This window comes from Podarcis pityusensis (genome assembly GCF_964106645.2).
Source record: "Podarcis pityusensis genome assembly, chromosome: 17".
NCBI lineage: Eukaryota > Metazoa > Chordata > Lepidosauria > Squamata > Lacertidae > Podarcis > Podarcis pityusensis.
This window is the reverse complement of record NC_138042.1, coordinates 9,470,764-9,498,602: the sequence shown is the minus strand read 5'-3', so window position 1 is coordinate 9,498,602 and position 27,839 is coordinate 9,470,764. Positions and strand designations below refer to the sequence as shown.

Genomic DNA, 27,839 nt, shown 5'->3' with positions numbered 1-27,839 from the left:
GCAGATGAGTTCCTGCCATTTGCCAAGGAGGATCGGGGGAGAGACAAGGGCCACACAGTGCCAACCTTTCCACTGCTTCACTCCTCTTCCTCCTCATAAGTAGCAGTCACTTTGCTACCAGGAAGCCATCCACCACCACTACTAAGTGCTCCTGAGATTCAATATGGCCCTTCTGCTTAGCCACTGAAAAATCTCCATGGATTTCTCTAATCCCAGTTTAAAGCCAGCTAACCGGGTGCCAATTGCCACTTTTTTATGGCAGCAAATTCCAATTATTGCTATTGTTGTTGTTGTTGTTGTTGTTGTTACCCCACCCATCTGGTTGGGTTTCCCGAACCACTCTGTGCGGCTCCCAACAGAATATTAAAAACACGATAAACCATCAAACATTAAAAACTTCCCTGAACAACCCTGCCTTCAGATGTCTTCTAAAACTCAGATCATTGTTTATTTCTTTGACATCTGATGGGAGGGCGTTCCGCAGGACGGGCGCCACTACCAAGAAGGCCCTCTGCCTGGTTCCCTGTAACCTCACTTCTTGAAGTGAGGGAACCGCCAGAAGGCCCACGGACCTGGACCTCAGTTTCTGGGCAGAACAATGCGGGTGGAGATGCTCCTTCAGTTATACTGGGACGAGGCTGTTTAGGGCTTTAAAGGTCAGCACCTACTATGCCAAACATATTTACCTCCTTCATGGGTTTGGGTCTCCAGGCCTCTTTTTCCACAGCTGCCGCCTTATGGCGTTGACGTTTTTACTGAGCTATCTGCCACAATTTCAATTTAAGTCACTGCCGCTTCTGACTCCATCACTGTACATGGAGTTCTGTTTGCCCCAATGTACCTCACTTTACGCTATCCCACTCGCCATTTGGTTGACCATCAACTCAGTTTGAATGGAACCAGTTGGAGCTCGTCAAAAACTGCTTGGTATTATTATTATTATTATTATTATTATTATTATTATTATCGTCATCATTATCATTATTATTATCATCATCATCGTCATCATTATCATTATTATTATCATCATCATCATCATCATCATTATACTGTGGCTTATCGTGATGTGATGTCTGAGTCAAACCGGAGCCAAGATCTCTCCCTCTCCCCACCCCCCACCGCCATATTGTCTTACCTGTGATTTTGTCTCTAACCAGCTTGCAGGATTCAATCTCTCCGATACTTCCAAAGAGGCTCTTGAATTCTTCCTGTGTCATGTTCTGGGGTAGGTAGTTGACTATGAGGTTAGTTTTGGAGTCATCAGTGGCGCCGTTGGCACTAATCAGTGGCCCATTGGGGAGGGAACTGTTGCTTGTGGGACCATTGGACACTTGGGTCTCCATTGTGCTGATTATCTGCTGAAAACAAGAGGGAGTGGGGGGGAGGGGGTTACTGTTATGAAGGAACTGAAAGCAGAACCCAACAATCTGTGTCAGGCTTGGGTGTTTCTGCTTGAAACTACAAGGATGTCGGGATGGGAAGGGTCTGGTTGGCCATAGGTTTGTCTGGATGGATCAGGGTTCCTGTTCTGAACCATCCAGAAGTTCCTTTGACAAGCTTTGTTTTGTTGGAGAGGCATTTTGCCTGCTGGCTACTCAGGTACCACTTATCCCACTGAGCCAAGATGTAGGGGATGAATACATGTGAGTTGCAGCACACAAAAGGCATTCTACAACTATTTATTACTGAATTTGCACTTATTTTTATTTATAGCCCATTCCATGTCAAGGGCCCAGGACAGGAGACAATACATTAAATCACAACACACACACCCTCAAGTTACACAGGTTAAATGGCATATTCCCTGGTCATCAAAAGCCCATTTAAACAAACAAAGCAGTATTGTTTTTCAAAGCAAAGTTGCCAGGGAATGCTGGAGTTGAGGACAGAAATGGAGAACACCCTCCCCCATTAATAAATGCACCAGCCATGAAGAAATGTCAGGTCAGCTGAGCCACATGTTTGCTTCCTTACACACACAACCGAGGTTACAAACCCTGCTATAACCCTGTGGGATCTGGAACACTGAGCAATACAGTCCTGAAAGCCATTTTCAACACGGGGTGGAACTGCAGAGGTATGAAGTGATGATTTAAAAGTGTGGGGCAGAGAGCCTTTGAGCATGTGCAACAGATCCACAGGCACACAAAATATGCAGAGGGGATTCCACTGATCCCTAAACGAAAGTTCCTGGGATGAGTGTGTGAAATAGAGGCAAGAAGAAAAATCTGCCCATTGATCATTTGTATATGCCGATCCACATGAAGTAGGAGAATTTCAAACTATCCCAAAGTACCTCTGACTGGCAGAGAGAGAGAGAGAGAGAGAAGAATGTCCTGAACTTCCACACTGTCAGCCACAGCTCCCCATTCATCCATAGATATATCCCACATAGGGACACTGGTGGCGCTGTGGTCTAAACCACTGATCCTTTTGGGCTTGCTGATCAGAAGGTCAGCAGTTCAAATTTGCACAATGGGGTGAGCTCCTGTTGCTCTGTCCCAGCTCCTGCCAACCTAGCAGTTCAAAAGCACGCCAGTGCAAATAGATAAATAGGTACCGCTGTGGCGGGAAGGTAAACGGCGTTTCTGTGCGCTCTGGCACTCATCATTGTGCCAGAAGCGGTTTAGTCATGCTGGCCGCATGACCTGGAAAGCTGTCTGTGGACAAACACCAGCTCCCTCGGTCTGAAAAGCGAGATGAGTGCCACAACCCCACAGTCACCTTTGACTGGACTTAACCATCCAGGGGTCCTTTACCTTTTATGTCCCACATGCATAGATATTACGTTCCCCATCACTACAGTCTGAAGTCACATAGTTTTTGGCAACTTCATATGGTTCAGATCACCATTTTTTCATTTGCATCAATGAATCCATTAATATATACAGTACACCAATTCAACAACAGTCTGTTGCCTAGAGTTGGGAGCATGATGGGGAAATCAGTTGCATCTGCAGAACAATCCAGGCATTCTACAGGTGCCTCCCTCCAGCAATAGTGGCACAATTCAGTTTCCTCCTCCCACATTTGTCCTGATTTCCACAAAGCCTCTGTGCCCGGGCTCAGTTCCCTTTTGCCTTCCAGCAGACTTCTGTTCTGCTAGCAGTGCAATGGCTCCCTGTTAAACTATTGATCAGGCCATCGATTCTGCTATTATCTCCAGCTTCAGGCCAGGATTGCATAGCGTCAAAGGAAAATGCTTCGCTGCCTGCAGGACCTGTCATTAATTCTGCTTCCAAAGACAATCAATGACATGCAGTCTCACTATCAAGACATATTCTCCCCCAATGGCTTTGAGAACTCAGCGTCAAAAATCCAAAAATAAGAGAGGGAAAGGAACTCAGGCTTCCAGACTGCACTCCACCATGGTGGCTGTTTGCACCATCATTTTTAACATCTAGAAATCAATACTAGATGGGTTTCTCAGAGTACTGGTTAGCTGAGTCTCAAATACTCTGACGTGTGCATTTCTAATTTCACCACATCTTGGTTCAAGCTACCTTAGGTTATATGGTGAGAGAGACACTGAGACTTTCATCCTGGGCCAATTGCCTTTAATATGCTCAAATGCACTGCATGAATAGGGCCTTTGCTACATGAACTGGGGCTCCTTGGGATTTCAATATCTGAATCAATCCCATGTTGTTCTATTTTTGGTCGGACACTGTGACCTCTGCAGACTGGGCTTTGTATTGGGGGTTCTTGGCTCAGGTCTCATCTCCCTCTTTGTGAAGCGAGTGGGTTTATGCCCTTTGCCTGAGTTTTTTTATCCTAGGTACATAAAGCTGTCACGGCCAAGTGCTTTCTTTCAAAATGGCCCCGCATCACACAGCCTGCAGTCGCTCTCCCTAGTTCTGTGTAGCAGCAAACAATTTGCTGACCAGCCTCCACCAATGATTCTGCACAACACAAGCAGCATGAAAGCCAGGCACCATAGAAGCAGCCGGCTTCCTTGCCTCAGTTTTCAACTCAACCCAACCCTACCCCTAAAGTATCACCAGCAGGAAGGGAAGAAAGCAGCACTGTCACGATGCTGCAAACAGAGCAGACATTACACAGTATGTAAAAAGGATATGATACCCGCTCAGGGCCGATGTGCATGTTCTGCCAGTGAGCATCACCAACAGGAAGCGGAAGCTACTCAAAGCTCCACATTAGGAGTGTGATAGCTCTGAAACGCTATTCATGGCATTTTCAGGTGACCACCTCAAAATGTAATCTGTGAAGCAGCCCCAAAATATAGAAACACGCAGATATGAAAGAGACTTAAATGAGTAGCAGGCAGTAGAGACTGATAGTTGTTGTGTGTTTCTGTTGTCTTGTTAAAAAGGCCTCAGTATGCTTCAGAGGAAGCAATTCATATATGAAGAAAGGTAATGATAATATTCTTTATTTTAAAAACCCAGGGAAACTGAAGAAAAATGGGGCACCCATTTTATCATCATCATCATCATCACCTTTCCCCCAGAACTGAGACTCAACATAGATTACCAAAAATTAAAACAGCATGAATAAGAACACAGAAAGCTAAAAACATGTACAGTGGTACCTCGGGTTACATACGCTTCAGGTTACATACGCTTCAGGTTACAGGCTCCGCTAACCCAGAAATATTACCTCGGGTTAAGAACTTGGCTTCAGGATAAGAACAGAAATAGGGTTCCGGCGGCACGGCAGCAGCAGGAGGCCCCTTTAGCTAAAGTGGTGCTTCAGGTTAAGAACAGTTTCAGGTTAAGAACGGACCTCCGGAACGAATTAAGTTCTTAACCTGAGGTACCACTGTAAAAAGTAATAGCTAAAAAGTCATTAAGCCATAATGGAATTAAAACAATCTATTAAACTGCAGATAGTAAAAGCAGCACAGCTCTTTCGTTAAACTGTCACTTCAGAATAAAACCATCTTCACTTGCAGATGGGAGGGAGCCAAGTGTAGCTGCTCTGGGAAGGGAATTCCAAAGTCAAAGAGCAGCCTCCAAGATGGCCGTCTTCCGTGAACGTGCCTGTAAGGGTGGGTGGGACTGAGAGAAAGGCCTCCCCCAGACATCTCTGTGCCCGAGCAGGGAGAAAATGGTCCTTCAGATAGCCTGGGCCTAAGATACCTAGGGCTTCATAGGTCATAACCAGAATTTTATTCCAAAGTTTTGGGGTCACAAGAAGCAGCAGAAGACATTGTGGGGCAGCAATGTTCACTTGACCTCCAGTCTATAGTATCACTGATGCTTACCAGGAGACAGTGGTCAGGTCAGGTCACTTCTGGGAGTTAGCAATGCAAGGAGATGAACAGCATCCTTCAGGATGCCAGATTTGCAGGATCACTACCCGACAGTGATTCCCAGACATATTGTGTTTAACCACCACTAGTTCTGCAACTCCATCCTTTATAATGCAGATTGACTTGTTAAAGTAACTTGTTTTCATCTTCGAAGTCAAGTAATGGGCTCCTTAAGGCTACAAGCCTAAAGGGCAATCCTGTGCAGGTTCCATCTGCAGTAATGCCCAGTGTATTCAACAGGATTCACTCCCCATTAAGCATGTTTAGGACTGTAGCTTTAACTGCAGAGTAACTTCTTACTGAACTCAATGAGACTTAATTGTGAGTAGAAGATATGCTGAATCAAAACCATGCTGCAGAGTTATCAAGACAGGTACTTGATACTGCAAACAGGTCGTTCTGGTATCACAAACAGGACTCGGGCAAAAGTAGAAATCCCAATTCAATGGGGGGAAATCCAGGCTAGCATTTGTACGCTGCTGATGACATTGCATGGCTGCTGTGAAGACTCTGCCTGCCTGAGGAGCACCAAGCATTCCTCGTCTCCTTATGCAAGACGTGTTCTCATGACCCAGCACCCTCGTTGCTCTTCACTGCGCTCACTTTTAATTTCCAAAATTGTTTTAAAAGCTTTGGAAGTCCAGCTTAGACATAACAGAATGTCAAATGCTTCTCACCAGAGACAGCATGCGCGAGCAGGGAAATAATCAAATTATTTATGTAACCGGAGAATGACACAGAGAAAGAAATGGATGCAAGGATGGAGCTGACAGAAGCAATTCTCCAAAACCCCTTTTTTTTCTTCCCACATCCAAACTTATCTATGCCCAGCATAGATATCTATATCTATATCTATATCTATATCTATATCTATATCTATATCTATATCTATATCTATATCTATATCTATATCTATCTATATCTCTCTTTATCTATACATTAGAGCCTAGTTTATCCGTACATTACCTAGCATGTAATCTTATGGTAACTGTGCTAGGGTTTTTTGTTTTTTTGTTTTTGCTTTTGCTTTTGCCTCAGACATGGTGCAAAATAGCTTTTGAGCCCAGGATATGTTCTGTGGACAGAGATGCACCTGCAGAACACTGTGCTGTCCCAAATATTTAAGAGAAATAAGCATTGCCTCCCTCCTGGATGCAAGATGTTCATTTGCGAAGGACATCAGCAGGAGCGCCTCTGCTCCTTCTTAATAGCTGTGCAGAAGAGGGAGATTTGGCAGGTGCAGCCTGTAACGCAGGGATAAGCAAAGCTGCACCTGCTGAAATTTCCTTTTTTTTACATAACTGTTAAAAGGAGAGGAAGTCCTGCCCTCTTTTGCACCCGGGTACAACCAGGTTCAGGAAGGTTACTAAGTTGGGAATTGATGCCTGAAGAATTGATGCTTTTGAATTATGGTGCTGGAGGAGACTCTTGAAAATCCCATGGACTGCAAGAAGATCAAACCTATCCATTCTGAAGGAAATCAGCCCTGAGTGCTCACTGGAAGGACAGATCCTGAAGCTGAGGCTCCAATACTTTGGCCACCTCATGAGAAGAGAAGACTCTGGAAAAGACCCTGATGTTGTGAAAGATGGAGGGCACAAGGAGAAGGGGACGACAGAGGACGAGATGGTTGGACAGTGTTCTCAAAGCTACCAACATGTGTTTGACCAAACTGCGGGAGGCAGTGGAAGACAGGAGTGCCTGGCGTGCTCTGGTCCATGGGGTCACGAAGAGTCAGAAATGACTAAACAACAACAACAAAAGCAGCAGAAATATGCATGGTTCTTTCATTTCAGGACAGGGCGTCAACTATGTGATGCAGTGATTTGAGTACTGGGTTTCAAATTAAAAAGCACCACCTCAAATTCCCACTTAGTGCTGAAGCTTGCTAGATCTCGAGTGTCAAGCTGCTAGCTCTCAGTGAACTTAGAACTTGAGTTCTAAGATGGAAGCAAAGTTGTGCAGAAATGAAACAAGTGAGCAGAAGAGATGTCATGAGCTTCCTGGAAGAGTGAGGTACAAATTACTATTATCAATCATCATTAAATTTGTATAACACCCTTCATCCGAAGATGGCAGTTCACCACTAGAAGGTTTGGTCAGTGCTTTTTTTCGAGGGGGTACGCATATCCCTAAACATTTTGTGAATCTTTGTACTCTTGTCCATTTACTGTATTGATCTTTCCCTATATGAACTATAAAATGGAGATTTTCTTGAGTCAAAATGAGAGTACCCCTAAACATTTTTTTAAAGAAAAAAAGCACTGGGTTTGGTTATACAGTAATATTTAAACAGCGTATAATTTGAAAGGCTTCAGGAAGGTCAGGCAGAAAGGAGATTAGGCAGGAAGGTCTTGGGGAGCTGTTAGCTCTCAGTTTTGGAACAGCTACCTCCTGTTTTCCTTCCAGACAAGATATTGTGCTCCCCCAGTTACCCACAGGCTGGGATCACACAGCCTAATCTGGTATCAGTTTCAAGCTCTGGCCCACTTTAGCCCTGCTAAGCCCTTAATTGGGATGATCCTCACTCTCTATCCTCTTTAGAGCCACACAATGAGATTTGTCCCCCTTACTCCCCCTCTCTTGCCAACAAACATATGTTGGCAGGAGAAAGCATGGGGCTGGGAATTGGATTGAGATATGCACACCCCCAGGGTCTATTCTCTAGCCCCCTGTCCACCCGGACCCCCTTTCCCACATGACAGCCATCTGTCCTAGGTTGCTGGCCCCAGGGGCCTGCAGGCCTGGTTGCCATGGCAGCCATTCACTGTGTGATGCCATGGCAGCTTAAGCTGCTACCCCTAATCTGGTTGCTAAAGGACGGATGGGGTCTGTAAACACCATAGGTGCAGCTCTTGAAGCTGTGATTAGAGAGCTGGGACCCACACATTCCCCCTCTTGTTCAGCCCCCTGCCCCTATGGAGATAGCACCCTTTTTACAGGGTACGGGTGTTTTAAAGTGATGTCTGCATTCTCTGCAGTTAAGCGAGGTGCTGGAAAAATCAGAACCAGATAGAAGCAGCTGATGAGAATTAGACCCTTCTGTGCCTGAGACCTTGGGCAGTCCCTGCCAGTTTAGACAAGGCTGGAAAAAGAGCCCGGCCTGGTATAAAGCAGGGGAATGAGGATGTAAACAAAAACCAGGCATTTTGTTCTACGCCAGTATTAACAGCAGCACTCTTTGCTAGGACGCCTCGACAAATCTCGCAAAGGAAGAGGAGCCACCTTTGCAAGGAATTGCTCTAGTTTGGGGTGGAGACATAAAAGTGGGAAGTCAGCATAGAATTCTACATATTGTATGTTGCTGCCCCCCAAATAGCCACAAACGTGCAGAATCCTGGCAAAATTCTATAGCACACGTGGAATATAGACGGGCAGCAGGATCTTTCTAAGATCCTGCTCAAAAATCTTAACACCAGTTTTCATTTTTCGCAGCTTCGTCCTCTTCCAGCAATGATGGTTCCCCAAAGGTCAGCACTGTATCTAAACAGATTTCCAGTGTTCCTCTGTCTACACTAAGCTATGATCAATAAATGGTTTTCAAGATGGCACCCTGATCCTTGACAGCTGGAGTCAACAACCCCAAGATTACGAAATGAAACCGTGTTGTAACTGAAACTACTTTTAGATGTTTCTGTTTTCGCTTTGTTCTAAATTGTGGGTCCGTTTACCACATCAGGGGGAGGGTGGGATATAAATTTGATAAACAGCAACAACCAACAGCAGCAACAACAACAACGGCACAAGGGAGCAAATTTTGTACCTACTTTAATATTATCTCATGGTGACACACCTTTGCATCCAGCAATCATAAATGCTATGCATCAAGCATCTAAAAAACTATCTAGGCGCTGTACCAAAATATTCAAGATGACAGGATGCTGCCCACAGGCTGACTATGGAAAAATAGCAATACATGCAATGAAAAGGGGGGAAAGATGGAAAAGGAGAATTGGAAAAGGAGACAAAAAAAATCATCCTGTGCTGAACAATTAAGAATATACTATCTGAAATAAATGGGACACAGGACAGTTCGGAACAGAAGACTCGGTTGATTTCACTAGCAGTTAGGAGGGAATTCCAAAGATTAACGCCAGAAACAAGAAAAAGGGAAAGATCCCACTTTCATAAAAAGAAAAGAACGAGACCAATACAAAGAAGAAGAAAGACCTGACCACATTTTGTTCTTTTTGCAGTTTTTGTTAAGTATTGTTAGTTGCTGCTCCTGCTGCTCTGATGTGTTTTGAATTTCATGTGTCTTTTCGTTGGATGACATGTTCTGGAGGGTGTGTGTGTTGTTGTTTTTTTAAAGACAAAATTATGATAAAAGATAAGGTGTAGCAAGTAAACATTAAGATGAGGGACTGAACCATAAACAGAATATGGAATCTAAAATAAAACCACTCAAGAGCAGTAATCCAGGCAGGGGTGTGTATGTGTGTTTCAGATCAGAAAATAAGATAAACAAGATGTAAACATAGAGGCTACTTGGAAGGCTTCTGAGTGGTAATGCTTCCTAAAAACAACTGTACAATGTGATAAATATGTAAGTAAGGAGCTTAAATTAGGCATACATAAATCAGTGGTTGGCACAGATGTCCCAGTGGACACAGCAATGGAAGGAAAACCTGTCCACCATTTCTGACCTTGGATGGTTCAGGTGCCATGAAAAAGGGACACCATTGTGGTTATTATTTTTAACAAGGCAAAGCCTACTTTTCTATAAAGATCTAAGCCCAAAGCAGCTTATGAAGCCAAACATTCAAGAGAGAATATGAAGTAACAAAACAATGAAATGGTTGCAATGCAGAATATCCAAACTGCCCATCGCACACGCCAACCAAAACAACTGCAAAGTCAAGCAAGCTTGTGATAGTGTGTCTATCCCTCTCTACTCCTCTGACCTGTCACACCCTCTCCCAGCGGAACAGGCCACTCAGAAATAAGATTCCCCAGATTTGCAAAAGCATTAGTTTGCAAATTCTAAAGCTTAAAAAAAAGGTCTTGTAAGGGTCAGTTTTCTTGCAATTACATGCCTACCTGTCCCCTAGATTTTCCACCCGAGTTGGTTGTGTTTTGTTTTTTTTGTTTATGTGCTTAATTGGTCTATTGTTTTTTCCTCACTGGAATTGTGCATCTTGAAATGCAGTTTTAATGAAACTGAATAAAGACTGCTCAGTGACTTCCAGGACCTATGGAATGTCAAGGACAGATGAATCACAGAATGCAGAGCCATGGTTGTCAACTGGAGGAGACACAAAAAAAGAGACTGGGGGAATACAGACCTGTTTGAGCTGCTAACACCTATTAGTATCTTATATTGGGGGCATGGTAGGGTGCATACCATGAGGTTTAAAAAGCCCTTTCCTTTCCAGAAGGGACCTTTGGTCAAATTTTATGTTCTTGGCACACACACAGAAGCCCAAACTCCCATTGCAAATATCTCTCCCCCATCCCCCCCCCCCGACTGCCACTGTAACCTCCTGGGACTAAAGGATGGTCTGGGGCTTTTCCTAATGGGGGCAAGGGAAGGGTGGTATCCAAGGTAGTTTTACACAGAGAAGACCAATTAAAATTAATGAACATGACTAAGCTAAGTCTAAGGGACGCGGGGGGCACTGTGGTCTAAACCACTGAGACTCTTGGGCTTGCCAATCGGAAGGTTGGTGGTTCGAATCCCAGCGACGGGGTGAGCTCCCGTTGCTCGGTCCCAGCTCCTGCCCACCTAGCAGTTTGAAAGCACACCAACGCGAGTAGATAAATAGGTAGCGCTCTGTGCGCTGCTCTGGTTTCGCCAGAAGCGGCTTAGTCATGACCTGGAAAAACTGTCTGCGGACAAACGCCAGCTCCCTCGGCCAGTAAAGCAAGATGAGCGCCACAGCCCCAGAGTCGTTCGCGACTGGACTTAACTGTCAGGGGTCCTTTACCTTTACCTTTTAAGTTAAGTCTATTATTTTCAGTGGGTCCACTATGAGTTAAACTTAGTTGAACACCACCCAAAGTGATGAACTTATTCTATTGCTGCAGACCAAAACCTACTAGGTAACTACAGATTCCTCCATTTCACCGGAGCAAAATTGCTTAATGGGATTTAGTTTAGTTTAGTTGTTGTTTTTATGTGGTATTTGCACGATTGCCATTAGGATATCAGAAGTGGCACCCATTTACGATGTTTTGCTTTCCTAACTTCGAATGGTGATCCCAGAATGGAACTGCAAAAAACCCCTTACATCTAAGCATCCTCCTGACCGTACAGGAGATGCTTCTCAGTGTCCCAACCTAGTGACACCCATTTGCAATGCAGAGGGAAGCAGGCCAGGCTGGAGGAGGGATTTAGACTGCAGGGGCCAGAAGCCTCGGAAGCTCACCAGGAAGCAATGGATGCTGATCCAAACCATCCCAGAGGTAAGCGCACATCCCTGAATTAAATTGGACAGCTGCATCACGCTGCCATCTTCCAGCCGAGCTCATCTGCTGACAGAGACAATTGTGGAGGAGGAAATATTCAGGGCCATGTCTGCCAAGTGGAGTACCACTCCCACCTGCATCATGCAACCAGAGCAGTGCACTATAGAACCCCTTGCAATGTCAGAGAGGAAGTCAGGAGCCAACACAGAGACACCTGAAATCTGGGGCGGAGGTATGATGGAGGTTTTTTAATATATATATATCTATATGTGTACAGTCGTACCTTGGATCCCGAATGCCTTGGGAGTTGAATGCTGTGGCTCCCAAACGCCACTAACCCGGAAGTGAGTGTTCTGGTTTGTGAACATTCTTTGGAACCCAAACGTCCGACGCTGGTTCCATGGCTTCTGATTGGCTGCAGGAGCTTCCGAATGTTTTGGAAGTCAAATGGACTTCCGGAATGGATTCCCTTCACAGGGGCATTGCAAGGGGGGTACAGGGGGTGTCATGCCTAGGGGGGTGACAAAATGCCCCAGGGCAGATCAATATGGTGCTGGCACCCCAAGTGGGCGGATTTTCGCAACTGGCGCGATCGTTGTCACAAAAATCCCCCCGCTGATCGTGCAAATATGCCCAGCATGCAGCCCTGGGTACCGGGCGTATTTGCGCAATTGCATGTTTTACCTGAGAAGTTATCTATGCCAGGTATCAGCTTACCTAAGTGGCGCTGTGGGTTAAACCTAGGACTTGCCAATCAGAAGGTTGGCGGTTTGAATTCCCACGACAGGGTGAGCTCCCGTTGCTCAGTCCCTGCTCCTGCCAATCTAGCAGTTCGAAAGCACATCAAAGTGCAAGTAGATACCATATTTTTCGCCCCATAGGACACACTTTTCCCCCTCCAAAAATGAAGGGGAAATGTGTGTGCGTCCTATGGGGCGAATGCAGGCTTTCGCTGAAGCCTGGAGAGCGAGAGGCGTCGTGCGCACTGACCCCTCTCGCTCTCCAGGCTTCAGGAAGCTATCCGCAAATCTTGCGCGCCCGGCGGGAGTTCCCGCAGGCTCGCAAGGCTTGCAGGCAGCAGCCTGCAGCCCGGAGCACGGGGCGCCCTCCGGAGGACGCCCCGTGCTTCGGGCAGGTGTCCGCAAGCCTTGTGCACCCGGGGGAACTCCCCCCGGGCTCGCAAGGCTGGTGGATAGCAGCCTGTTCTGGGGGCTGAGGTCGGGGGAGCAGCGTGCAATGCGGCAGAACAGAGCAGCCTGCATGACCAGTAGTCATGATTATGGAAGTTGGGGGCATCCAAAACGAAGCTCACTGGGAGATTTTGGACACGAGGTGCTTACCACCTCAGATGAATCAGTGGAACTCAGAGTGTTGCTGCGAAGCGAAAAACTGTCCCGCACTCTTTGGAAGAACAGTGAGGTGCAAATCTACATAATATTCATGTAAACACATTCTCCAAATGCTTATCCTAATGCAGCCAAAACAGAGGGAGAGATGGGGGAACACCGAGGTTTACAGATACACACACATCCCTTAAAAAAAAACCCCAAAAGGGTGGCAGGACTTCCAAAAAAAGTCCAACAAGGACTCAGCATGATCAATAGCACGAAATGGTTTGGGGGACAGAAAAACAAGCCAGGGGAGTAATGAAATGAACTATTCTGGCAGAAGCCATAGCTGAAACCCTGAAAGTGAGGGAGGAATTCCACCCAGCAACATTTTATAATAATCAGCCAATACAGTGGTGCCTCGAGTTTCTTCGTCTTGTGGTTTTTTTCGTCTTGCGAAGCACGGCTATTAGCGGCTTAGCGGCTATTAACGGCTTAGCGGCTTTAAGAAAAAGGAAACAAACTCGCAAGAACTCGCAAGACGTTTTGTCTTGCGAAGCAAGCCCATAGGGAAATTCGTCTTGCGGAACGACTCAAAAAACGGAAAACTCTTTCGTCTTGCGCGTTTTTCGTCTAGCGAGGCATTCGTCTTGCGAGGTACCACTGTAATCTGATGAAGCGTTTTCAATGCTAAGCGCTGTTCCACGATTAATAATGATACGTAACATTCATTTGAGTGCTCTGCGCTCAAAACACTTCACATATGTACTTTGAGAAATCGGTACAACAACTATGTAAGGTAAAGGTAAAGGTAAAGGTAAAGGGACCCCTGTCCATTAGGTTCAGTCGTGACCGACTCTGGGGTTGTCGGTCTGGGAGCCGGCGTACAGCTTCCGGGTCATGTGGCCAGCATGACTAAGCCGCTTCTGGCGAACCAGAGCAGCGCACGGAAACGCCGTTTACCTTCCTGCTGGAGCGGTACCTATTTATCTACTTGCACTTTGACATGCTTTCGAACTGCTAGATTCGCAGGAGCAGAGACCGAGCAATGGGAGCTCACCCCGTCGCGGGGATTCGAACTGCCGACCTTCTGATCGGCAAGTCCTAGGCTCTCTGGTTTAGCCCACAGCGCCACCTGCATCCTATGTAAGGTAGACAGGTACAATTAGGCCCATTTTACAAATGAGGACAACTGACGAAACATCAGCCCTCTCATGCCACCTCATTACTCTGTGGCTAGGGTTGACCTATTTTTGAAGAGCAAAAAAGTGAACAGCCCGAGCCGCTGCCACCCTGAGCTGGGAAAAGAGGTGCATGGGCACGGTGGCAGCAGCCACATGCACCTCTTTCCCCAACTCAGACTGGCAGCAGCTGTGGCATGCAGAGCAGCCCGAGCCCGAGCCGCCTGAGCCCAAAAAACCCGGACATTTCCTTTAAAATGTAAAACTCCGCCCAGATGGGCATGTTTGCTCCCAAAAGGGTTTCCCCAGACGTATGGAAACCCTGTCTGTGGCTGAAGCAAGATGAGAAGAGCAGGGAACTTTCTAGTCTGGGGTCTTTGCCACCATAATGTGTCATCAACGGAACATCAAGCTAAGGATGCAGCCTGTGGATGTGCTGCTGGCCTCTGAGGCTGCAGCCTGAATGGCAGGACATATGGCCCCCCAGAATTTTTTTCTGGTTGCCGATGAAGAGCCCCCCTCTTCTTCTGTATAGGGGGGAAGAAAGATGCCCTGGCAGGAGGAGCTGGCCCCCGATGCTCTCAATGGGGTGGGGGAACGGGGTGCCTTCTGACACGGCACACATGCTTCAGCTAACAGATACAACCCCCTCTCTCCCCTTTGCATCATGTCTTTGTGCTGTAACAACCCCATCCAGCTCCAGCTGCTAGAAATGCAAGACTTTTCAGCGTTCCCTGGCTGGCCCTATTGGAGCTCCACACGGTCAAGGCTCAGATGCCTGCGAGGGCATTTGGGCTGGCAGAGTGCACTGAGAATCGGGCGTCCTATCCTCTCCTCCTCCCTCCCTGTCACACAGAGACATACACCCAGCCACTTGCTAAGTGTGACTGCAGAAATGTGCCCTACTTGCTCAGCCACCGAAAAGATGCATAAAAAGAGAGAGAGATCGCATTTATTATCATCCCAGGATTTGGGGGAGGAACTGTCAAGGCTGTCTGCAGACTGTGCCAGCTTTAACTACCTTTGAAATTCGTTTTAGAATCAAGAAGCCTAGTGCCAAGAGACACTGTAGAAATCCTTCACCCCTTCTGTCCCCCAACACACCTCTTCGTTGCCCAAGAACTGGGCAGCGTTCCTTGAGATCCCAAGAAGTCTACAGTCCAATGGCCTGGTCCTTGCATGCCAAGTTTCACAAACTCAGAAGTCCTGGCCCCATCCTTCTCTCTGCATCAAAAACGTGGACATCACCATAATATGTTATTGTGCAAAAACAAGGGGGGAATCGTAAGGGGAAAGCAGACACACAAATGCCCACCCCTGCCACCTTTATTCCCCCCCTCTCCCCACACGGAGACAAGCACGGCATGCAAAACAATGGCCAGCCCAGCCGAGCCTTCGGGACAATACACCATTGAGTGCCCAGGCGACAGGAGGCACAAGGACTGCCAGCCACCGAATGTTGCTATTCTTACATGCATCCGACACGCCCACCCCAACAATGACACACACAGTTCCCTCCTCTCCAGAAAGGGAAACTGCAGGGAGAGTGGAAGACAATCGGGGAGGAGAAGAAGGAGAAGGTTGGCTGGGAGTGGGGGTGGGGGAAGGAGAGGAAGGTTTTCTTCGTGCCCGGGGGGACTGGGTCATTCATGACTGGGCAGCAGCTGGGAAGAAAAGTCAGGATTCCTGGTTCTCTTTCTACTTTGTGAGAGGTGGAGAAGGAGATTTCTGAAAAGCTGGACTCCTGGATTGTCCTCTCTAATATTTGAGCATTTAGACACTATGTTCTTCCTAGGTAAAGGAACCCCTGACCATTAGGTCCAGTCTTGACCGACTCTGGGGTTGCGGCGCTCATCTCGCTTTATTGGTCGAGGGAGCCGGCGTGCAGCTTCCGGGTCATGTGGCCAGCATGACTAAGCTGCTTCTGGAGAACCAGAGCAGCGCACGGAAACGCCGTTTACCTTCCCGCCAGAGCGGTACCTATTTATCTACTTGCACTTTGACGTGCTTTCAAACTGCTAGGTTGGCAGGAGCAGGGACCGAGGAATGGGTGGGCGCTCACCCCGTTGCAGGGATTCGAACCGCCGACCTTCTGATCAGCAAGTCCTGGGCTCTGTGGTTTAACCCACAGTGCCACCCACGTCCCATGTTCTTCCTAATCAGAGGCAAAATCCACCGTACTCGGAGTATATATATTTTCAATTTTTTCTACACTGATTTATTTCATACACACACACACACAAGCATCTCAAGGGCAGAGAATGTTGATTTCCTGTGGCTTCCTGAGCAAGGTACTCCTGGCAATATGTGCATGCAGGGTCTTCCTTTGTGGCGTGGCTCTCAAGCACCCAACGATAAGCAAGGGTTTGTATTAACATGGCACATTAAAAGCGTATCTCCCAAAAATAATTGGGAAGTGAGAGCTATACAGCATGTGGAATCGGGCTTCTGTGTTTCTTAGGAACTCAGATATATAAGCTAGGCACCAAATGGCTCCTTAAACCTAGGTTGCAGTCGCCAAAACGGAATGTCTAGTTGCCATTTTGGAGCAAGACTGCTCTAAAATCTTATTTTTCAAGTGATGGACTGACTGTGCTTGATTCTCAGTTAAACAACTGGCTGGTTCAGATGACAACCTTGAACTAGGTTAAGAACTTTGACAACTTAAAGAAGAAAAGCCACTTGATCAGGGACAGCGGACATACGATATTGGCCTATCCCAACTTTTTTCATAATGGCGACTGCTCCTGCTCAGGCTGCACAGAAAAAAACCTTTTGGTTCCAGAAATTCCTTCTGATTGTGGAGATAAAATATAACTGATAGAGTTTAAGAGGGGTAAGGTATTAGTGTGTGAAAACAGTCCAGATCCAATAATTCCCAGGCATGCATCCTGGTGCCTGAGCATCTTCACTTGGTCGCAAGTGGTCGAAAGCCGGTGCAAAACGTTTCTGGCAAATTTCAAACACTGCATGCACCTTACACGGGTGTCACGCTGCACATGCAGCTCCTCTCCCTGCTCCAATGAATGTTAGACAAAAATGTTGTCTGGATCCACCGTCCAAATGGGGAAGGGCAACTGAATTCATGCCCTCTTCCATTTAATATACAATACTACACAACACCCAGAGACCCTTGAGGACAACCTGTCCCAGCAGACGACCACAATGAGATCTTGAAACTTGTAGTTACTTTGCTTCTGTGCCTGCATTGCATGGAGCCACATTCTGTAGCCCAGGCATGTCCAAAGTCCATTTCGGGGGCCTAATTCGGCCCGCTGGTCAATTTAATCTGGCCCCCGTGGCAGTGTATGTCCTGAGATAAAATCCTTTTAAAAAGCACTGCAGCTTTGGGGTAAAATTGAAAAAAAAGCTCAACAACTTTGGTCGGCCCTCAGGCATGTTCACTTCATCAAATCTGGCCCTCTGGCCCTCTTTGAAAAAAGTTTGGGCACCCTGCTGTAGCCCATTGTTAACTTTCTCTTACTTCTGCTTTCATGACACTAGTGAGGAGAAGCCAAACACTATGCTTCCCCGTAGCCAGAAATAATTATTACTAACCAATGACTCGCAGCTTACCCAGTCTTCAGGGTTTGGGACAGGACTGTTAAGTTCTCTAACCTATCCTGCTCTATTATTGGAAATCAAAAGGCCCTTCAAATAAGAACTGCATCTGTAGGAGTTACTTTAGCCATGAGTGACCATGCATGAGTGTGTGATGATGCACAGTTCAGGGATGGGGAACCTGTGGCCCTTCAGATGTTGCGAGACCCCCAAGTCCCATCATCCCTGACTATGCTACCCTGGGGCTGATGGGAGCTGGATATATGGGTGGGATATAAATAATAAAATTATTCTTATCATTCAGTCTAACCCGCTGCAATGCAGGAATCTCAGCTAAAGCATCCATGAGAGATGGCAATCAAACCTCTGCTTAAAAACCTCCATGAACCCCTTCCTGGTCCAAACAAACAAACAAACAAACAAACAAACAAATAATACTACAGTGGTACCTTGGGTTACATACTGTCAGGGGTTCAGGAGCAGAGGCAAGGGCAAGGGAGGAAACAGAGAGCGAGGGGGAGGAGGCAGAAGAAAAGATGAGTGATGACGACGACCCGAGATCTCCGAGTCTTTCCAGTGAATCAGAAGATTCACAGAAAGGAGCACCAGTGGCCAGGGCAAGGGGGGAGCCTAGGGGGACACCCCAGGAAGATAGAGCCAGAGGGGACTCAGAGGGGAGCAGTTGGAAATCGGGACCAGCGTCACCGCCAGAGAGCAGGGAAGAGGAAGGGCGCCAGGGATCAAGCGCTGGCAGCTCACAACAGGGGGGAGGGCACGAGTCAGGAGTGGCCACACCTCCATCGGGGAGCGAAGAAACGGTCAGACGGAAGGTGGAAGGTTGGGCGCGTGCGCCAAGTTCAAATGCACAGGAAAGTGGCGCAGTAGGCAGCCCGGAAAGGGAGCCAGGTCCTAAAGCCCGCCGAAAGGAGGGAGAAGAGTCAGGGGGGTCAGCGTCAGCGTCAGAGGAATCCCGGAAGGAAGAGACCCCGGGGGGCAGAGGGACCCAGAGAAGAACAGTCAGGCGGAAAAGGTGGAGCAAGGCTAGGATATTAAGTTGGTGTACAAGGGGCGGAGACTCAGGTGGAGCTTCGCCGATCTAACCATTAGACGTAGGGTTGCACGCAGCAGCTTGAGAATGGAAACTGTAACTCAATAAAGACTTTTATTTAATGATCGCTGGCTAGCGTGATCCTCTGTGAGCTAGGATCTGGAAGCAACTCTGACACATACGCTTCAGGTTACAGACTCCGCTAACCCAGAAATAGTACCTCAGGTTAAGAGCTTTGCTTCAGGATGAGAACAGAAATCATGCAGTGGCAATGGAAGGCCCCTTTAGCTAAAGTGGTACCTCAGGTTAAGAACAGTTTCAGGTTAAGAACGGACCTCCAGAACGAAATAAGATATTAATCCGAGGTACCACTGTAGTTGTTTTTCTCTTTGTCATCTGGTGGGAGGGCGCCACTATCGAGAAGGCCCTCTGCCTGGTTCCCTGTACTTGGCTTCTCTCAGTTGGGGAACTGCAGAAGGCCCTCGGCACTGGAACTCTGTGTCCAGTCAGAATGATGGGGGTGGAGACACACCTTCAGGTATACTGGGCCGAGGCCATTTAGCACTTAGCATTTAGCACATTCAGCACCAACACTTTGAATTGTGCCTGGAAACTTACTGGGAGCCAATGTAGGTTTTTCAAGACCAGAGCTATGTGGTCTCGGCAGCCGCTCCCAGTCACCAGTCTAGCTGCCAACAATGTTTTGCACTGAACCTCCTGCTAAAGTGAAGATTTTTCTTCTGTTCTGGGAGGTGCTTTCAAAGTGCCAAATCACTCGAGGTCATGAATTCAAGAGGCAATATTCAATGTTAGTCAGACTTATAGGAGACCTGCTGTAATTAATGGACTTCAGTCACTTATGTCAGCTTAGTTCAATGGATCTACTCTTGAGTATTGCTGTGTACACGTTACCAGCTTGAAACACACCTAGGTCATTCTCTTCCTCAATTGGTGGGAGCACTTTAGATGCCAAGTCAACAGGAGCTATAAGTAACACTGGATATCACCCAATAGGCTGATTTTAGCTTTGAAAGTCCTAAGCTCCCTAAGTTTGGAATAGTTAAAGAGTTCACCTACCATATGTAAACACACATATTATAGTATATTAAGAATGATGCATAAATGCTGCTTCAGGTGTTGCCTGCATCTAAAGTAAGATTAATATACTAGAAGCATAACTTTTTCAGTAAATGCATATATTGTAGGATCCACCCCCACCTTCCGAAAATTCACTAGATCTATTTTTTTAAAGGTAACCTGTAAATATGTTTTATTCCCTCAATCATGATTTCCAAGAGAACTAGGTTGATTTCTTATTTTCAAATTAGATGGACTGCTGCAAACTTCTCTCTGTTTTAAATAATCCTTTCCTTATAACTTTACTGGTTTGAGAGGCAGCTTTGTAAACAAGAGCATTGGGGTTGGTGTAGATCATGGGTAGGCAAACTAAGGCCTGGGGGCCGGATGCAGCCCAATCGCCTTCTAAATCCGGCCCACAGACAGTCCAGCAATCAGTGTGTTTTTACATGAGTAGAATGTGTGCTTTTATTTCAAATGCATCTCTGGGTTATTTGTGGGGCATAGGAAACCGTTCATTTCCCCCCAAAAAAATATAGTCCAGCCCCCCACAAGGTCTGAGAGACAGTGGACCGGCCCCCTGCTGAAAAAGTTTGCTGACCCCTGGTGTAGATGATGCCTTCACATACTTCACCCAAGCAGGCCCACACCTGATGGGAAAGGGAAAAGCTAATGCGCTGTGCATTACATTACAGGCCGCCATGTGGCATATCTGACCCCTAGAAGTGCACATGCCTTTACCAGCACTGGACCATGCAGAGAGATTTCTTCCAGGTTGGACTCCCATGACCTCACATTATCTCCGAGAGTCCTACCAACCAAGATATCCTGAGCTTTACTGCCTTCTAGCCCATCCCCATTGGTGATGAGTTATTCTCACGCTTTTATTGGGCATCTCAAAGAGGAAGCCTTCAAAGTGTATGTACTTAACAGCTCCATTCCGGGAACCTTGTGATTATGCGAAAAATCGCACCTTATTTTTAAAAGCAACATCTTCTATTCCTTACCCTTGTTTTAGTGGGGGAAAGCCTGGAAGAAGAAGAAGAAGAAGAAGAAGAAGAAGAGGAGGGAGAAGAAGAGGAGGAAGAGGAGGAGGAAGAAGAAGAATAGTTAGAAGAGGAAGAAGAGGAGGAGGAGGAGAAGTAAGATGATGATGATGATGAAGAAGAAGAAGACGAAGAAGAAGAAGAACTGTATTCTGCTCTGGTCAGACCTCACCTGGAGTACTGTGTCCAGTTCTGGGCACCACAGTTCAAGAAGGACACTGACAAACTGGAACGTGTCCAGAGGAGGGCAACCAAAATGGTCAAAGGCCTGGAAACGATGCCTTATGAGGAACGGCTAAGGGAGCTGGGCATGTTTAGCCTGGAGAAGAGGAGGTTAAGGGGTGATATGATAGCCATGTTCAAATATATAAAAGGATGTCACAGAGAGGAGGGAGAAAGGTTGTTTTTCTGCTGCTCCAGAGAAGCGGACACGGAGCAATGGATCCAAACTACAAGAAAGAAGATTCCACCTAAACATTAGGAAGAACTTCCTGACAGTAAGAGCTGTTCAACAGTGGAATTTGCTGCCAAGGAGTGTGGTGGAGTCTCCTTCTTTGGAGGTCTTTAAGCAGAGGCTTGACAACCATATGTCAGGAGTGCTCTGATGGTGTTTCCTGCTTGGCAGGGGGTTGGACTCGATGGCCCTTGTGGTCTCTTCCAACTCTATGATTCTATGATTCTATGATTCTAAGAAATCCAAACAGCTCTATTGCCACCACAGCCCAGGCAGTGGAAAACCCAGGAGGGGACTATGTAGGACTTTATGACAAAGCTGGTGGTTTACTGAGCTGCTGAGCTGCTGATGTGAAATGTCTGAACTTCACAATACTGTGAAAAACTAAAAGTAGATGTGGAGTCCCACACAAGGCCCACTGAGCAAAATGTGGTTAGGGAGCAGAACCATGCCCAGGACTGCTCTCAAGAGTTTGCACCTAGCAACACAGGCAACTATTCACCCTTTTCAAAAAGGGAGGAGAAGGAATGTAAAACTGGATCTACTGGCAGATTGCTGGATGATCTCCAGCAGTTCAGCAAAACCTGCAATTGCTTAGTAACATCGAACAGTAACCTGTAACTCATCCAAACATAGGCATGTCTGTGTGTGCAGGACCTCCACCTATGGCTCATGAATCCCAGGAGGTCATCCATAGAAGTTGGAAGGGGCTCTGAGGGTCAACTAGTTCAAACCCCTGCAAATCACAGACGTGGGCAGGGGTCACCATTGCCTCTTGTGGAAGGGAGTTCCGTAGTTCGTTCTATGCACTGCGTGAAGAAGTACTTTCTTTTTTCTGTCCTAAACAGTGTTCAAAACTCCTACTGTTCTAGGCGCATTTTGAGACAGAGAATTTCATTAGCGCAAGCAGTTTCTGAGCTCTGGGCGCAGTACTGTGCCTAAGATTTCAGATTAAAACTGCAGAGTGGAAGGAAAGGGGGACCTTTTTCTGCCTCCCCACTTCCAGCTACTCTCTGAAGACTGGAGAAGAGACCCTCTTAAGAATATATGGGGGGTGGGCAGGGGAAGGACTAGACCATGTGAAAAATGAACATAATATTTTAACTGCAGTTCAATCATTTTCAGCTTTGCATACTTCTTATAAAAAACTGTGCCTAGACATTGCAGTGTTGCATCCATAACATAGGTTTAAGATGCCATTTAGCTCCTAGCTTTCATATCTCAGTTTCTAACATTGGTCCTAAATCTTCCAACATTCAGCTTCTTTTGTTGTCCACAAGTTCTAAGTTTTGTTGTCCACAAGTTCTAAGTTTATGATAGACCTTTTCTCCATCTAATTTCCCCATGCCATGCATAATTGTTCAGCCCGGACACTGAGGTCCAGCTCCGAGGTCCTTCTGGTGGTTCCCTCACTGCAAGAAGTGAAGATACAGGGAACCAGGCACAGGGCCTTCTCGGTAGTTGCACCCATCCTATGGAATGCCATCCCATCAGATATCAAGGAAATAAACAACAATCTGACTTTTAGAAGGAAGGAACAGAAGCAACCCTGTTTAGGGAAGTTTTTAATGTCTTATTTTTTATTGTATTTTTACTATTTTGTTGGAAGCCGCCCAGAGTGGCTGGGGAAACCCAGCCAGATGGGCGGAGTATTAATAATAAGAATAAGAATAAGAATAAGAATAAGAATGAGAATAAGAATAAGAATAAGAATAATAAACTTTTCATCATGCCACATCTTATTCATCTTTTCTCTAAACTAAAAAGTCCCAAATTCTCTAACCTTTCCTTATTGGGGGAGTCACACCACCCCTTTGACCACTGGCAGAATGCTGATGTACTCACAGATATGATAGTTCCATCAGTAGACTTAATCTCTGGGTTGTGAGTCCGCGCCCCACGTTGGGCAGTAGATTCCTTCATTGCAGGGTGTGGAATGACCCTCATGGTCCCTTCGAACTCTAAAATTCTGTGATCTATACACTACCATGGCTCATTTTTGCAACAGAACACCCATCTCAATGGAAAACAATCCCAGGCGTAATTGCATTTCTGGGGAACAGTCCCGTGCTACACTGTCCCTTTCAAGATTTAGAACACCTCACATTCAGGCCCCAACTGTCACTTCTGTGCGGCTGGCTGCACAAGAGCTGCTTAATGCAGCCAAATAACTGAGATTAGGAAAATAGGAAAACAAGACACTGCAGAGCAAGAGACAGAATGAGGAAAAGCTGGGGAAAGCAAATGAGCTTTCTGTGACCAGAGGAAGAGCTCTCTCTGAATGGAACTGAGGCTGCTGCCACAAATGGAAAGGAACGACAGCAACCTGGTTCCTTAGCCTCTCTTCTCAGCATTGGAGCGCATGATTTGCTCACATCAACAGGGAGCATCATGACGAAATGGACGTGACTGCTACTCCCACAGCCTCCCAGCTGGTCCCCCTCCCAGCTGAGGAAGCTCTCCATCAGCTGCTGCTGCAGACTTGAGCTTCCTCCATAACAACAGATACCGTGACCTGCACTGAGGTCTTGTTGTCAAGAGATGCCAGGTATCCAGATTAACACTGAGTTCCACAAGCAGTCATAGCTACTCAATGAACTCTTTAAGCTGGGACCTAAACAAAAAAAATAATCAGGCCAAACATTTCGGACCCGCATGGTCTAACTTTTGCCCTTTGGTCCACAGTTTACAAAGAAAAGAAAAAAATCACATTCACCAGCTTTTAACAATGTAAGAGCGGCCCTGCTAAATCACGCCAGTGGCTTGTCTAGTCCAGCATCCTCAGAGTGGCCAACCAGATGCCTAAGACAGAGTTTCCCAGACTTGGGTCTCCAGCTGTTTTTGGACTACAACTCCCATCATCCCTAGCTAGCAGGACCGGTGGCCAGGGATGATGGGAACTGTAGTCCCAAAACAGCTGGAGACCCAAGTTTGGGAAACTCTGGCCTAAGGGAAGAATCTGAGTTCAAGAGCATCCTTCACGCTTATGGTTTCCAGCAACTGGTATGTAGAAGCTACTAGCCATCACTACTATTCCAATGTCAACAATAGAGCATTATCCTCTAAGAATCTGTCTAATCCTCTTAAACAACCAGTCTGTGTTAAATGACCCTGACAATGCACTCCTCCTGAAAAATATTGAAGGGAATACCACATTACATTAATTTTAAAAAAATTTAAAAAAAATCTAAACAGGACACTTGCATTTTGAAGACAAGCTGATCGGGAACAAACTCCCAATCTGAATGGGGACCACATTTGACATCTTCCTGCTGAAAATTGTCCTGTTCCTTTAAGGCACCCTAGTAGCAAGTACGTCAAGCCAAGAAGGTACCATTTTCAGCAGAAACTGGCGCAGGGTCCAGATCAACAGCGCGTTCCAAATTAGGGGCCCATGTTTCCCTTTTCTTCAGATTAAAAGAAGCCAATTTAAATAGGCTTTTTAATAAAGTGTGAATAGCATGACATAGTCTAGCTCCCAAAGAACTCTGCAAGGCCCACTGCTGCTTCTGTTCCAGCAACCAAGTAGGGGATAAGTTGTTGGCATCCGTCTGTCTTGAGAGACACTGGAGTGGGCCTCTGGGGATGAAGTCAAATCACTGCGTTAGCAGCACCAAAGTGACCTCTCCAGGGCACAAGACTGGCCAGTGCGTGGAGGTCCTGGGCTGCCCAGACGACAAGTCTCTCCTCTTGGCCTTTGCTGGAAGGTGGTGTACAAGCTGCTATCTTAGAGACTCCACTCCAGATTTGTGTAGGGTTTACTCTTTAAGCTTTTCTTCTCCCAAAGATATCCCACAAGCCAGTGGAAGTTTAGGACCAGAGTTTTCCTTCTCCAAAATGGGCAGGCTGGGAACCAAAGGTGGACAACCTACCCCAGAAGGAGCACAGTGTGTCTCCCAGCAGAGGTACTACCTTTCCCCCTCACATCACACATTCCACTAGGGAGTAAGTAAAAAGGTAAAGGGACCCCTGACCATTAGGTCCAGTCGTGGCCGACTCTGGGGTTGCGGCGCTCATCTTGCTTTATTGGCCGAGGGAGCTGGCGTACAGCTTCCTGGTCATGTGGCCAGCACAACTAAGCCGCTTCTGGTGAACCAGAGAAGCGCACGAAAACGCCGTTTACCTTCCCGCTGGAGCGGTACCTATTTATCTACTTGCACTTTGATTTGCTTTCGAACTGCTAGGTTGGCAGGAGCAGCGACTGAGGAACGGGAGCTCACCCCTTCGCGGAGATTCGAACCGTGGCAAGTCCTAGGCTCTGTGGTTTAACCCACAGCGCCACACGTGTCCTTAGGGAGTAAGCAGCCCCCCGGAAACTTGCTAGTACAGTGGTACCTTGGTTGTCGAACTTAATCCGTTCCAGGAGTCCATTCGACTCCCGGAACCATTCGAAAACCAAGGCACGGCTTCCAATTGGCTTCAGGAGCTTCCTGAACTCAACTGGAAGCCGCATCAAATGTTCGGCTTCCGAAAAACGTTCGCAAACTGCAACACTCACTTCCAGGTTTGCGGAGTTCAGGAGCCGATTTGCTTGGGAGCCAAGCCATTTGAGAACCAAGGTACCGCTGTACTCTACTTTCTACCAACTCCTGAGTGTTTTAACCACCTGTTCAGTAGGCAAGGACCCACTGTGAGCATAGGTAGCTGTATCTAGTCCAAATACCGCCTCCTCTGACTGGCATCAGTTCTCCAGGAACTCAGGAAGAGGTCTCTCTCCTCTCCCTGCTTACCTGATAATTGTCACTGGAGATGTTAGGGATCAAAACTGGAGCTTTCTGCATGTGCTGAATCACTGAGCTGTGGTCCCTTCCCAAGCCCATTAGCTGGGCAGAGAATAACAGCTGCACTCCCAAGGAATAATCCATGCAGAGAGCATTGTCTGTGAGACTGAGGTGGCAACACACCCATAAGAAGTCTCCCTGGAATCGCATCCTGGAAATCGCGACAGCACAGAGGTTAAAGCCAGGAAGGGACCTGTGTTGACTTAACAACTTGACCGCCTACCACCTAAAAGTCTTCATGGGAAACATGGGGGAAAGCTTTCCTCATACTATAAACACAGTTTTTGTTACTGCAAAGCCAGTCATTCCACCACTGCCTTCCCAATCTATTTCTGTGACAGAAGCCCACCGGTTGAACCACTTCAGAAACGTTTTGCCACTTTCCACACATTCTTTAGGACCAGCACGTTTGTTCTAGTCTCTCTGTTTGTACAAATGAAGCTTCAGAAAACAACAATCTGTAGGGAAGCTTCAGCACATGACTGCATTCTTTATGGGACGTTCAAACCCACGCTGCCATGGATAGGGACATGATTTGTGCGACTGGAATATGTGGGGATATTAGTGCCATGATTAGGACAAAAGAACACCAAGCTGGTGGGGACACAGAGGAATTTCTTACAGTGGACCCTCCGGATATGAATTAAATTCATTTCGGGGGTCCGTACTTAACCTTAAAAGTCCGTAACTGGAGGTGCCGCTTCTTTGCGCATGAATGGCGCGATAGAGTGCTTCTGAGCATGTGCCCAGGGTGAAACCCGGAAGTATACACTTCTGCCGTGTTCGCAACCCAAAATTTACGTATCCAGAGCGGCACATAACTCAAGGGTCCACTGTACTTTGTTTTCTTTGGAAATTCTGGGTGGGTTCAACTAAGTTGTTGTGCAAGCAAAACGAGGCCTGCTCAATCAAAGGGCCTTTGTCCCCACCCTGGGTAACCATTAAAACTGCTCCGGAGGGTTAGGGGAATACCCCAGGACAGGTTTAGGAGGCGTGTGGGGAGGAGAGTGGGGAAGTACCCTACTTACTGCTATGTTGAATTCCACCCTCTGCATTTCTCCCCAAGCCAGCTTTGGTTCAAATTGAGAGAGTAACCTAGCTGCATTTCAAGCCAGCAATCTGTACACAACCTAAGTTCCTCCATTTCCATTTGAAAAGGATCCAACACTTATTCCAGCAAGGCAGGAAGAACCTGGGGCTATATCAGGCTTGCTCCCTTGTCGAACCGCACAACCTAATAGTTGCTTGGAGACAACCTTTGAGTGGCACCTCAAAGCAGAGTGTGTCAATGAACCTGGGGTGTAATGCCTGCTTCTGTCATGAATCTTAGACTCGTTCCATGTGCTTCAGTGGAATACAACAGCCATGTTTCTCTCTGCCCTAGTCAGTTCAATAGGTGACAAAAGAAGATACCAGCTGCTGCAGCCTAAATGTAGATTGGAACTAATTACCAACCTCCAATTATCTCTGGTTTGAGAATCGGGATGCCTGTCTGTGAAACACAAACCATCTTTTCCTGGCTGAGTCAGTCACACCTTTGTCAAAGGATCACCCAGCTCAGCCCTCTAACTGACAAAACTTTCCCCTTTGGGGTTTGCAGCCAAAATCACAAATGCATATTATTTTACTGTAACTCAGAAGTATTTTTCTGCACACTGCTGTATTTGCTGCCTGCACTGA

At 46.7% G+C, this 27,839-nt stretch overlaps 1 protein-coding gene and 1 long non-coding RNA gene across 7 annotated transcripts in view; one reads left to right on the top strand and one right to left on the bottom strand.

The window, feature by feature from the left end:
* ELAVL3 (ELAV like RNA binding protein 3) overlaps positions 1–27,839 on the bottom strand; it is an 84,033-nt gene that overhangs the window by 39,995 nt on the left and 16,199 nt on the right. For 5 of the 6 annotated variants that reach the window (XM_080988268.1, XM_080988270.1, XM_080988271.1 and 2 more), the window contains exon 2: positions 1,136–1,358. In XM_080988268.1, coding sequence (XP_080844394.1) covers positions 1,136–1,358 — 223 coding nt within the window. The remainder of the gene's footprint in view (positions 1–1,135; positions 1,359–27,839) is intronic. The other variant, XM_080988269.1, reaches the window with a different exon arrangement.
* On the top strand, positions 1,115–8,896 carry LOC308467026. Its single transcript, XR_013981098.1, has 2 exons — positions 1,115–1,225; positions 8,711–8,896. It is a non-coding gene; the product is annotated as an uncharacterized lncRNA (long non-coding RNA).